General features: G+C 39.0%; 1 protein-coding gene, 1 non-coding gene and 1 pseudogene across 3 annotated transcripts; 2 read left to right on the top strand and 1 right to left on the bottom strand.

Annotated features, from left to right (window-relative positions):
* The first annotated feature begins 715 nt into the window (after nucleotides 1-715).
* On the top strand, nucleotides 716-6,646 carry LOC117475958 (betaine--homocysteine S-methyltransferase 1-like). 2 transcript variants are annotated; one of them, XR_004555222.1, is made up of 8 exons: nucleotides 716-797; nucleotides 1,856-1,988; nucleotides 2,292-2,404; nucleotides 2,484-2,675; nucleotides 2,774-2,921; nucleotides 3,016-3,198; nucleotides 3,749-3,890; nucleotides 5,949-6,032. XR_004555222.1 is itself a non-coding variant. In XM_034122303.1 (8 exons), the coding sequence occupies exons 1-8, from the start codon at nucleotides 777-779 to the stop codon at nucleotides 6,482-6,484; spliced, it is 1,125 nt and encodes a 374-aa protein (XP_033978194.1). In that variant the 5' UTR covers nucleotides 716-776; the 3' UTR covers nucleotides 6,485-6,646. The 2 variants fall into 2 exon arrangements, 1 of the variants encoding a protein (XP_033978194.1); XM_034122303.1 differs by lacking the exon at nucleotides 3,749-3,890 and adding an exon at nucleotides 6,379-6,646 and having other exon boundaries at nucleotides 5,949-6,177.
* A 541-nt stretch (nucleotides 6,647-7,187) lies between these two features.
* Nucleotides 7,188-11,312, top strand: LOC117475957 (annotated as a pseudogene).
* A 966-nt stretch (nucleotides 11,313-12,278) lies between these two features.
* trnaq-uug lies at nucleotides 12,279-12,350 on the bottom strand. Its single transcript has one exon. It is a non-coding gene; the product is annotated as a tRNA-Gln (tRNA).
* Between the last annotated feature and the right edge of the window lie 860 nt (nucleotides 12,351-13,210).

The raw sequence follows: 13,210 nt of genomic DNA, 5'->3' as shown, positions 1-13,210 counted from the left end.
TTTTGACAATTATTAACTAATCAGGTGCATAGCTCAAGGTTAGATAATGCTAGTGTTTTTCGAGGTTAATAGTGTCCAAAGGTGAATTGATTGGTTATATTAGTGCCAGTGTCCAAACCTTTTGTTTGGTAGGCTAGATGGCACCAACAAAAACATATATATATATATATATATTAAGTGTTAGTCTTAATGTAAAGAAAATATAAATAACTGTTAATACAGTAGGTTATGTTATGAAGATTGACTTAGTCACTTTTCTGCAATTTCTGCATCTTCAATTCTGAATAGTCTAAACATTTAATAACACATCTGACACAAGTACACATTTGTCAAGTTCAACCAGGATAACACGTCCAGTATTATTATTTAGGCTATCATTAAACGTATAAATAATAATACGTTGAATTAATGCTATAAATTATTATAAATATTTGAATTTTTTTGATGAAAAGAAAAACAGACACCAAGATGTATTCAACACAGTCTTCTTTTATATGGCTGGAGGAGGCTATGTTGAGAATTGTTCATCAGTCTGCTGGATCTTTTGACGAAAACCCAATTTATTCAAAACTAAAATACATTTGAATTACATCGAATTATGCTCTCCTTTTAAGCGGAGGGCCAGCAGTCTGTAATGCATGAGACCTGCTGCTCACTGCACTGCTCACTGTAGTATGTGGTTTCCTGAATCTCGTGAGAATAGATTACAGTGCTCTCACGCTGCTCTGCAGGATCGCGCAGGGCTGTTTCTTTAACGGTGCACAGAGACTTCGAACATGGAGAGCAAGAAGAGAAGGGTGAGTTAGTTTGCAGAGCCTTATCGGTCTATTTGTCTAATTTGATTTAAAATATTGTCTTTTACTAACTAAACAGTCTTAAACCTCATGGTTTAATTTATATTGAATTCTTAAGAGAGGTTTCGAATTCGATCGACAGAAATTGTCTCATAAATTCATCCAACATAAATTCAAGAAGGAAATGCAAACAGGAACACGAGCAATAAAACTTCTTAGGAGAGAAATGCAGCACCGGTATCTGCCTATATTTAACAAGTAACACTGAAAGAGTGTGGGCTCTTCTCAAATGTACTAGACCTGTTATATTATTACTTGCACTCTATTGTGTGTTGTGTTGCACTGTTGGAGGAGCCTGTGACCTACGAATTTAATTGTCATAACTACACTGTAGCTATGTACAAATGACAATAAAAGCCTTGGACCTGAACTTGAACTTGAGCTACATAAATGAGGATGTCCTCACGGCCATATTTAATTCGAGACAAGAACTAAGATGTATTTATATATCATATGAATATCTCTGCACTTTACTGTTTGTTTTGCACTTCTCTGCACTTCGTTGTCTCAAGTACAATAAAGTTGAATCTTATCTAATCTAATTATGTTAGCCTTGGATATTTCAGACTTTTTATTCACTTCAAGTCAGTCCAGTCAGTGCATGCCTGTCAATCTCTTGTCAGGCTAATTAACAAGCTCCCAGACACAAACAACATAATATTTTTCATTACATTGACAATAGATTAAACGTTTTAACCAAGTTTTCTTTTCATTGTATACGAACTAAATATATAGCTGATTATGTGTCAGTTCATGGAATCAGGCACTAAATGCTTAGAATACATTTTGTTGTTTAATTAATTAAACAAAGAAGCCTGATAATGGTTCATTTCAATTAAGCAAAAATGTATTTGGCATTGTGTGTGTGTGTGTGTGTGTGTGTGTGTGTGTGTGTGTGTGTGTGTGTGTGTGTGTGTGTGTGTGTGTGTGTGTGTGTGTGTGTGTGTGTGTGTGTGTGTGTGTGTGTGTGTGTGTGTGTGTGTGTGTGTGTGTGCATTCAGGGTATCTTGGAGCGCCTGAATGCTGGGGAGGTGGTTGTAGGAGATGGAGGTTATGTGATGCAGCTGGAGCACCGTGGTTACGTGAAGGCTGGGCACTGGACACCTGAAGCTGCTGTAGAGCATCCTGAAGCAGGTACATACCCAGGTGGACAATGTATTCCAGTCCCAAAAGTACTAATACCACAGTGAATAAATACTCTGTCACTGTAACTAAAGTTATCATATTTTGTAGCGTAGTAAAGTACAACATTTGCCTCTGAATTGAAGTGGAGAAGATGTATAATGTAGCAGGAAATGTAAAGTAAAAGAACCACAAAATTGTATTTATATCAATTTTCTACGACTTTATCTCCCCATTATGTCCTAAGAACTTTTTTATTTGCATACGATGTCTTTGTTTTTTCGTTAAAAGCATATTTCTTTGTCTCTCTGTCAGTGCGGCAGCTGCACAGGGAGTTCCTGAGAGCAGGAGCCAACGTGATCCAGACCTTTACCTTCTACTGCAGTGAGGATAAACTGGAGATCAGTAGCAATGTCAAGAGCATCACGGTCAGTACAAAACCTTTTAATCAAACAACAATGAAAACGATATCAATCTGATGGTCCGACTTGCTCTCGTCTGATCCAGGGGGCCCAGATCAACGAGGCAGCCTGTGACATGGCCCGGGAGGTAGCCAATGAGGGGGATGCGTTGGTCGCTGGATCTGTGTCTAAGACTCCCTGCTATTTGAAGAGTCACAGTGAGCCTGAGGTCAAGGCCATCTTTAAGAAACAGATGGATGACTTCATGAAGAAGAACATTGATTTCTTCATAGTGGAGGTCTGAGCAGCCCCTGTACAACAGATGGTAACGTGTATGAATTCAGTGTTTCTTTTCCTGCTCATTGTTTGATAATTGTATGCACATTCCTCCTGTAGTTTGTCGATCATGTGGAGGAGGCAGTGTGGGCAGTGGAGGTGCTGAAGACCAGCGGTAAACCGGTGGGTGCAACACTGTGCATCTCGCCTCACGGAGACTTGGACGGAGTCCCACCTGGAGAGTGTGCTGTCAGGCTGGTCAAAGCAGGTACTCTGACCCTCTGGGATGTGGCACTTCAAGATGACAAGTCTGACATGTTGCAGCTCCACCATCTCAATTTGTTTTATGTGTTGACGTGCAGGAGCGGACATTGTCGGGATAAATTGCCACCTGGACCCTCTGACGTGCGTCCGTACGGTGAAGTTGATGAAAGCAGGATTAGACAAAGCTGGACTCAAAGCTCATCTCATGATCCAGCCGCTGGGCTTCCACACACCTGAGTGCAACCTGGGGGGATACACCAGCCTTCCTGAGTACCCCTTTGGTCAGCATTATTATATCATCCTTTTGAGCAGAACAAAGAGAAAACACTCATTCAATAACATTCCATTATTTTACATTGATTTAGTGATGTAATCTATATGTTGTTTTAGACTATACAACAAACTACAAATGTGTTTAAGGAGATCAAAACAGTATGCAATTGTAAAAAAAAAGGAGTATGGTGACGATCACTTAAATCCTTCATCCTCTTAAAATATATTAATTTTAAAGACTTTGTGGACTAAAACTGTTTTAAAAGTCAGTTGATGACAGCTTCTGTCAGAAACTCATTTTGCTGACGCTGCAAAAATGCAGTCAGGGCCATTACAGGTGACCAAACAAAACGTTGCCCTGATTACATTTACTGATTTCTTTAGGTTTGAACATTTTTGGAAACATGAACACATGTTCAAAACTTAACAAAACATATAACATCTACACGTATTTAGACATTTTCAAGGGAAAGATTACATTTTATACCTTTAAATATGTAATTTACTGCCTAAAAAAGACAATCTATACCAATTTGACCAAACTGTAACTGTCAGCAGAGTAATTGGAAACCAAAAGAAGCTGCAGGAGACCGACTTCATGTATCACCCTGGAAGATATGGGAGCTTGGCCAAGGAGAAAGAGCATGAGAAAAACAGCTGGATAACAGAGATGTAGTGTCCAACACCATCTACCCTAAAGGTCTGGCTTTTCCAGGGTATTTATATTGCACTAAATGTACTGCATCTACCAGATACAGCCATCTTCTGACAGTCTACACAAGTGGCATGAGGACATTGAACCATAAGTAAAATTGTTCTTACTGGCACAGACAAGCCAGCAGTATCATCTGCTGCTGACTTAAAGCAAAGGGCCCCTTAATGTCATCCAATAAGGTCTAAATGCTCTCATAGTATGTGGTTACGGTGTATGTGGTAGGTGGACGAGGGTAAATACTGCGGCATGGTGATGCTGGACCTACAAAAGGCTTTCGACACTGTCAATCACCCCATTCTGATTGACAAGCTAAAAGCAATTGGTTTTGATAAACTATCGGTGAGCTGGATGCAATCCTACCTGGAGGGGAGAGAACAGATGGTGGAGGTAAACGGTACTCTGTCCCCCCCCCCCTCCCAGTGAGCTGTGGTGTTCCACAAGGAAGCATATTAGGTCCGTTACTGTTCCTAATTTATGCAAATGACATGTCATCAGCATGTGACTGCAACTTGTTCCTGTTCGCGGACGACTCAGCCCTGCTGGTCTCTGACAGGAGCAGATTGCAGGTTGAAAAAACCCTCAGCTCCGAGCTCGGCAGAATCTGCACCTGGCTCGCCGATAATAAATTATCATTACACCTGGGTAAAACAGAGTCCATTCTCTTCGGTTCGAAACATAATCTCAGCAAATCCGACGACTTCTCAGTTGCAGTGGGTGACATTATTGTCACAAGTAAGAAGGAAATTACATACCTAGGATCTATTCTTGAGGCAAACCTCTCCTGTGACAAAATGGCATCCAATGTAATAAAAAAAGTCAATCAAAGAACTAGATTCCTATACCGGATCTCCTCTCTGGTAAACAAAAACACCCTGAAAACTCTGGCAGGAGCACTCATTCAAGGGTACTATGACTATGCTTGCACGTCATGGTACCATAGCACCTCCAAGGCGCTAAAAATAAAACTTCAAACATCGCAAAATAAACTGGTCAGACTACTGCTTGACCTTTCATCTAGAACCCACCTCACCTCTGCCCACTTTGACAACCTAGGATGGCTTAGAGTAGACGACAGAGTACAGCTACTTGCAATGGGCCTGGTCTACAAGATCCACTACACCTCTATGGTACCCATGTACATGTCAAAATTCTTCCCAAAGGTCAAGGAATACCATGATCATAACACCAGAGGGAGCTCCACAAATCATGTAAAACCCAGATTTGGCACAAAAAAAGGGGAATACACGTTTCGCAATTATGCCACATCAAGGTGGAACGCTCTTCCCACAACTGTAAAGGAAAGTAAAACTATACTTACCTTCAAAACCTCTCTTAAAGAGCACCTTCGGGGGAAAGCATTGCAAAACTGGCCCCGGTAATGGTACAAATCTCAACCTGTCGTACAATGGACAGCTTCCCCCCCCCCATCTATGTATATACTCGCATTTTAGACTCTGTTACTAACTGTATATCTGTAGACTTGGTATGTCTTAAATGTCCGGTTAGGATGTATTAGAACGAAATCTAAAATGAAAATTGTAAATAAGCCATCTGTATGTAAAAAACCACCTGTATGTAAATTGTAAATAAGCCATCTGTATGTCAAATATGTCTTATATGTCTTAAATGATATGATGAATTGGAAATGGGGGACCCTGATGTAAACAAGACGAAAGTCTTTCTCTGGTCTGCATCCCCTTAACAATTGTATGTTTTGAGCTGTACTGTACTGTACCCAATATACAAGCTGTTAATAAACTTTTCAATCAATCAATCAATATGTCTGCTCTCCCTTTTGGATCCACTGTAACTCTAACAGCTGTTCTCAGTGGGCCACTCTGTTGTGTCTCATAACTTAATGGGAGGAAGCTAGAGATCCTACTATGTGGTGCTTGAAAAGGACATAAATCAATTATTCCTAATCCCCATGCACTAACGTAGGGTGAGTGTAGAGTGTACAATTCGTGTTAGCTTATTGAACTCCCTGTATACAAAATGTCAAGATCATTATAACAAAATACTGACATTTTACTCTCCTCTCAGCAATGGAGACCAGAGCAATGACCCGCTGGGACATACATAAATACGCGAGGGAGGCTTACAATGCTGGAATTCGTTATATTGGTGGCTGCTGTGGATTCGAGGCCTACCACATCAGAGCTATAGCAGAAGAGTTGGCCGCAGAGAGAGGATTCCTGCCTCCGGCCTCGGAGAAGCACGGACTGTGGGGAGCTGCTCTGGACATGCACACTAAACCCTGGGTCAGAGCCAAGTAAGACTGAATAGAAACACAGCTACTGCCTTACAATCAAGCTGCTACATGTATGTTAAACACAAGGTTTAAAGCAGTGTTTTTTACACATAATTGCTTATGACAGCTATAGGCAAAATACCAGAGGAAATATGCACGCACATGTTTCTGCTCTGCAAAGGTTTGGGTTACAACCATCTAATCTAACAACATTTTTCTTAGGGCTGGTCGAGAGTACTGGGAGAACCTGCTGCCTGCTTCTGGACGCCCCTATTGCCCCTCCATGGGCCCGCCAGGCGATGACTATGAAAAACAGCTGGAATCTTAAATACCAACATAATAATTTGTATACGTCAAGAAGGTTTCTTTATTCGTCATAATTCTGTTCAGATTAACCACTTGTTTCATATTAAGAATTTGGATCAACCACATCGTTTAACCATTTACACAGTTCACTCTTTCCAAAGTGGTCAATAAACATATTTTTCTTATTGACTGATTATTGTTGTAATTTTCTGCAAAATAATCTAATAAAAACAATAAAAAAATCTCTTTCTCAATCCGTTTTTGTAACAGAAGAAAATACTACATAGGCTGTTTGATATTCTATAAGCAAATATATATCAGGTTTATAGTTTATGGGTCCAGCTTACATTACAAAGTACAATGCATTAGCCAATTATCTATAATAATTGACCTTTTCTGGAGCAAAACATTCATTATATTGTTCATTAAAAGGGGTTTATGCTTCATCTGTCAATCATTTAATTTGTATATTCCTGTTCTTCTTATTCAACTTAGATAATGGAATTTTTAAGAGTGTACAGTATTTCTTTTTTTTAGATTGATATTCGACTTTTTATGTAATTGCATTTTGATGACATTTGACCAGACAGTGGGGGGCGTGCTGATTGGCTAGAAGCAAAAGGGGCGGGCCGCTGAGGGATTTTTAAGGTGTGTGATAGCCTCCAGCATCTGACAGGCAGCTAAAGCAGCCTTCCACTTACTGATCCACTTGTTTACACTTTCTATCCGGTGTGTGAAGTCCCGACTCATATCAAAGGACCTTGGTCTTATCATTTTTTCAAAGTGCTGCAAGCCAGGACATTGTTTACTATGGGGAGCAAGAGAAAGGTAAGTAAAATAAACATAAAAACTTCTCTCGCTCCGATTTATTTAGAGAAGGTGGGTAATAACTTGATATCTAACCCGTGTTCGAGGGTGCAATGTGTCGCTCAAAACACCTGATAAAAAAAGTATTTATTCCTGGGAGCAGTTCCCTGCAGAGGTGGGAGAAGTAGCCTACTCAGATCTTGTACTTAAGTAGAAGTAGAAGTAGAGTGTAGGAATACTCTGTTACAAGTAAAAGTCCTGCATTTAAAATGTTATTCAAGTAAGAGTATATCATTATTAGCATCAAACTATACTAAAAGTACCAAAAGTAAAAGTACTTTTTATGCAGATTGGCCCATTTCAGAATAATATGTATTATATGTTTTGGGTTTTGGATTTTAATTATAGTTATTGATGCATTAAGGTGTTATCAAAGCTGGCAAAGGTGCAGCTAGTTTTACATACTTTGTATACTGCAGGGTAGTTTGTGAATTTACTCCAGGTGTAACTAAAGTCTGATTTAAGTGTTTGATTATATTTCTCATAATTAATCCAAGTCTGCAAAGTAACTAAAGATGTTCAATTAATGTGTGTAGTGTAGTAAAAGTACAGTACTTGAGTAAATGTACTTAGTTGTTACTGATTTACTGTAATGCAAAGGGTTAGCATATTTCTAAAATAGACCTACACTGCATTGAGGATGTTTATCAATGTTTCTAATAATGGATATTTGGATTATTATGGAAAAGCTCCATTTCAGTGCACTGGAACATATGTCTATTTGAGTGAGAGAGAAAAGCAGGGCAGCACATTTTGTACATAGTAACATTCAGATCATATTTACAAAGACACGCTTGTTTGAAGTATTTTTACCAAACGTCTTAGAAACTTGTTATACAAGTATTCTGCATTCCTAGTATTTAGGCAGATTTTGTAAAAGTAGCCTGTGTGTGTGTGTGTGTGTGTGTGTGTGTCGTGTGTGTGTGTCTCTCTGTCTGTCTGTCTGTCTGTCTGTCTGTCTGTCTGTTTGCTCGCGTGTGTTCTCATTCAGGGTATCTTGGAGCGCCTGAATGCTGGCGAGGTGGTTGTAGGAGACGGAGGTTATGTGATGCAGCTGGAGCGCCGTGGATATGTGAAGGCTGGACACTGGACACCTGAAGCTGCTGTAGAGCATCCTGAAGCAGGTAGGAACGTGCTCATTGCATAAATAAGGGGCACAAATCCAAGCCTCACTACCAAAAAACGTTCTGATTGAATGGCTCTTTACATAACAAAAGCCAAAAAATATGCAAATAATGTTTGTAAATAACGAGTGGTCCTATTCCCCCACATGGGCAATTAACAAACTATCAAAACCTATTGGCACGCAGTGTATTGCTGGTGTCCAAGGAAGTGCAATGTTAAGTGTGAAGTTGTTGAAGCTGCAAGGACAAATACTCATGATAATACTTAGTTTTGTATCTCTGTCAGTGCGGCAGCTGCACAGGGAGTTCCTGAGAGCAGGAGCCAACGTGATCCAGACCTTTACCTTCTACTGCAGCGAGGATAAACTGGAGATCAGTGGCAATGTCAAGAGCATCACGGTCAGTACAAAACCTTTTAATCAAACTGCAATGAAAACGATATCAATCTGATGGTCCGACTTGCTCTCGTCTGATCCAGGGGGCCCAGATCAACGAGGCAGCCTGTGACATGGCCTGGGAGGTAGCCAATGAGGGGGATGCGTTGGTCGCTGGGGGTGTTTCCCAAACTCCCTGCTATGTGAAGAGTCACAGTGAGCCTGAGGTCAAGGCCATCTTTAAGAAGCAGATGGATAATTTCATGAAGAAGGACATTGATTTCTTTATTGCAGAGGTATGAGGAATAACTGTAGTTATTAACAAGGGAATTAGCTGTGTGTATTGCTTACAATAATCATATTTCTTAAATCTCAACAATGAAATGGTGGGTGTGCCACATCAAAAAAAAACTAACGTTTACAGGTACTGAGTTAAACCCAGGATTCAGACGAAAAACCCGTATTATAGCTCCCAGGAATTTTATTTTTCAAAGTTTCTTCATCCAGGCAGTCATATCCCCATCACAGGCTAAGCTTGATGCTCAAGAAGATCTCTGTTAGATCGAAAATGTGAACATTGGGAAGATCTTTTGTCTGATTCTTATCTTAACAATGACTAAAATGACTGCCATTATAGAGACATCAACTAAACCAAAGTAAATATTCTAGGGTTTTTTCGTTGTACATTCTGGTTAAACATCTGCTTCACAAGCTTCTTTCTTGAATCAAAGATTTATTTATTGCATGAATATTTTTCTCCAGTTTTTTGAACATGTGGGCAGTGGAGGTGCTGAAAACCAGCGGCAAAACCATAGGTGCAACACTGTGCATCTCGCCTCACGGAGACATGGACGGAGTCCCACCTGGAGAGTGTGCTGTCAGGCTGGTCAAAGCAGGTACACTGACCCTCTGGGATGTGGCACTTCAAGAGGACAAGTCTTAACACGTTACAGCTCCCCCATCTTCTTTTTTTGATGTGTTCACGTGCAGGAGCGGACATTGTCGGGATAAATTGCCACCTGGATCCTCTGACGTGCGTCCGTACCGTGAAGTTGATGAAAGCAGGATTAGAGAAAGCTGGACTCAAAGCTCATCTCATGATCCAGCCGCTTGGCTTCCACACACCTGAGTGCAACCTGGGGGGATACGTCTCGCTACCTGAGTTCCCCTTTGGTCAGCATTTTCTTTCGTGTAGGATAAGAAAATAACATATGTTAGAAAAGTTATTGTTGATCAAATAGAAATAATTGTTTTAAGCATAAACATGTAAGGTATGTGAGTGTAAAGACACACAACAACACAGACTATGACACCACTGTTGTAAAATAACACCAATGTGCAATTATATAAAAAAATGAAACAAATAAAGCCTTGACACTTATGTGCACTATTACTATTACTACTAGCTGCTTCTTAGTTAGTTAGTTAGTTAGTTAGTTAGTTAGTTAGTCAGTTAGTTAGTTAGTTTGTTAGTCCATCCATTACTATAATAAGAATATTTATGTAACTATGTGCAATAATAATTTGACTGCTGTAATATACCACACTTCATTCTACAATGTTACACTTATTTTATTTGATAAATACTGCTGCTGCTTACTTATTTACCTGAATGTGTACACCTGTAAAGTGCAATCATTTTTTATTTTACGTACTATGTGCATGCCTTTTATTTAATAGTGTTCTATTTTTTTTCCGTCTCTATCTATATTTACTTTTCTGTAACAATGTACATTTCCCCTTTGTGGGAGGGATAAAGTAATTCTGATTCTGAAAGAGCATCAATATAACCAAATGCCTGGGCTAATATACATATTTGACTCTCCTCTCAGCACTGGAGACCAGAGCAATGACCCGCTGGGATATGCAGAAATACGCCAGAGAGGCTTACAATGCTGGAATTCGTTATATTGGTGGCTGCTGTGGATTCGAGGCCTACCACATCAGAGCTATAGCGGAAGAGTTGGCTGCAGAGAGAGGATTCCTGCCTCCAGCCTCGGAGAAGCACGGACTGTGGGGAGCTGCTCTGGAGATGCACACTAAGCCCTGGGTCAGAGCCAGGTAAGACTGAACACAACAGTTGCCGCTCTTTTCAAGTCAAACCTCACTGATTTACAACCAACTAATCTACCAAAATGCATCCTAGGGCTCGTCGGGAGTACTGGGAAAACCTTTTGCCTGCTTCTGGACGTCCAAAATGCCCCTCCATGGCCACACCAGCTGATGAATAAGAGGGAAGATCACCAATAGCTGTAGTCAAACTTAACAACACAATCGCCTGTCTTTATTGTGCAAAATCATGAATGGTAGAATTTGTCTCTGCTGTCTTCTGATCAGATGTTTAAAAATCTGTCTGCTGTTTGCTATGACTGAAAATATTAACACCTTATATATATTGCCTTTATAAGTTGTAAAATATCCTCACAAGTTTGTCCTATTTGTTGTTAGAATGCTGAAATGTGCTATACAATTGTTCATGTTTAATTAAAAAAAGAAAAAATCTCATGTTTTTATCATTTTAATTTTAAACAAAGTAATAAAATATGCTTTTTCTGTTTTTGATTACCGGCCTCACTAAGGGCAATGCAGACACATTTTAACATTTAGGAAAGCATAGGCCAAAGTCTTCCTCTCCTGCTGTGCCTTACACATGGATAATTTCAGCGGTAATCATTATCAGCTGTCATTGTAACACTGAATCAGGGTGAAAGTCGGGTTATGTCAGGAGACAGACACCGGCCTCATGAATCTGGGTTAAAAGTCAGGTCAGGTGAGGAGACCTTACTTTTATTCAGATGTTGCCATAGAAATGTAATAAAAGTTAATATAATAGTTATGATTACGTTAACATTTTGAAATGGTGCCACAGCATGTTGTAGCCCTCATTTGTTCCTTCCTTTTTTTTTGTGATCACATTTTTATTAAGATTAATACACAACATGTACAACCAAAACAATTAAACTAAAAGTACATAAGAAAAAGAAAATTAGACAACAGCAATTACTTACAAAATATACAAAATGCAGAATAATGAGTCATTTGTTCCTTCCTCAATTTCACAACCTCTCCTCTCCAGGGTTGATGAAAGGTTGTCTAACCTGTTAAACATTTACGAATTATGTAAAAGCAAAGAAATGCAGGTTGATCGTGGAAAACCAACTGTGTTTATAACACCCAGACTCTCTTATGGGCTTCAGTTTTCTGTTTTGTCTAATATTTTTGGCCATAACTTCTGTTAATGCTGAAAACCTGCGTGACCCCAGTTAGATTTGGTCTGGTTACTCTAGTCTGAGTTTGATACTAGTTTCAACTTGTTCATGACAATCCATACATAGTATCTTTGTAGTTTGATGATTATGTATTCATACAGAGCTTTGTCTTTGTAATTGTAATGACATACTGTGGATCACTCTATACTTACCAACAAATGCAGATTCTTCTCAAAATCACGAGGTTCCACCGAGACTTGAACTCGGATCGCTGGATTCAAAGTCCAGAGTGCTAACCATTACACCATGGAACCACATACCTCTGTGAACTCTGTAAAATGAATAGAATAAAATAAAGGAATAAAAAACATTTAAAAACAAATCGGACACAGAAAAAAAGAGTAGGAGCTCTCTGGAAGGTTTATTGAGAGAGAGAGAGTTAATTAAAGTTATGCAATAGCATATTATTTTCAAGCAATGTGTAGAGACCATTAATGTATGAAGTGTTTTTGGTAGCATTTTACTTACAGTAGACATATTGAAAATGTACAAAAAGAAGTGAAGGAATTTTGGTAGAACTTTACTTGAAATCTTTTTAATTAAGTTATTGTTTAAATATAAAGCTCCATTTATTTCTTCAAAATATGACAGTGAGATTTAACTATAGCTAATTTAGATTTATGAAAGTCAAACTGTTCTAAAATATATTGATGTGGATTAAAAAAAACGTTTTCAAAAAATGGTTTTAATTGAGTGACAAGAAAAACATCTTTCCCCAGTGAACGGGTATGTGTACATTTACAAAACAGACAGTGGTGTAAAGTAACTAAATAGATTTACTCAAGTACTTTACTGAGTCTATTAAATCGAGAGACGATATGAGGATGTAAGAAATGTTGTCATTGTGTCATTTTTATATTTAAAGGTCACGTATTGTGCAAAATCCACTTTTCATGTCTTTTATACATTAACATGTGTAAAGAGATTCTGAAAGTTTCAGGAAAATTAAAAAGAAAAACCTTGAAACAAAACGGTTATCTCGATTGGGACATTCGGGCTATCATCATTTCTGAACAACAGCCCATCATTTGGCTGTGGCTGAGAGGAAGAGCTGTTGTCTTTGAGGCAGAAGGTGGTGGGTTCAATCCCAGCCATGCAGTTATCATGTTGATTT

The sequence above is a fragment of the Trematomus bernacchii genome, unplaced genomic scaffold, assembly GCF_902827165.1.
Source record: "Trematomus bernacchii unplaced genomic scaffold, fTreBer1.1, whole genome shotgun sequence".
Lineage (NCBI taxonomy): Eukaryota > Metazoa > Chordata > Actinopteri > Perciformes > Nototheniidae > Trematomus > Trematomus bernacchii.
The sequence above is the reverse complement of the archived record's forward strand: the minus strand, read 5'-3'. Positions and strand labels throughout refer to the sequence as shown.

Excerpts from the sequence above, each read along its gene's own strand:
- LOC117475958 (XM_034122303.1), top strand. The coding sequence starts at position 777 with ATGGAGAGCAAGAAGAGAAGG. Across the intron at positions 1,989-2,291 it reads TGTAGAGCATCCTGAAGCAG|TGCGGCAGCTGCACAGGGAG; the intron begins GTACATACCCAG and ends TCTCTCTGTCAG. Across the intron at positions 2,676-2,773 it reads TTGATTTCTTCATAGTGGAG|TTTGTCGATCATGTGGAGGA; the intron begins GTCTGAGCAGCC and ends TTCCTCCTGTAG.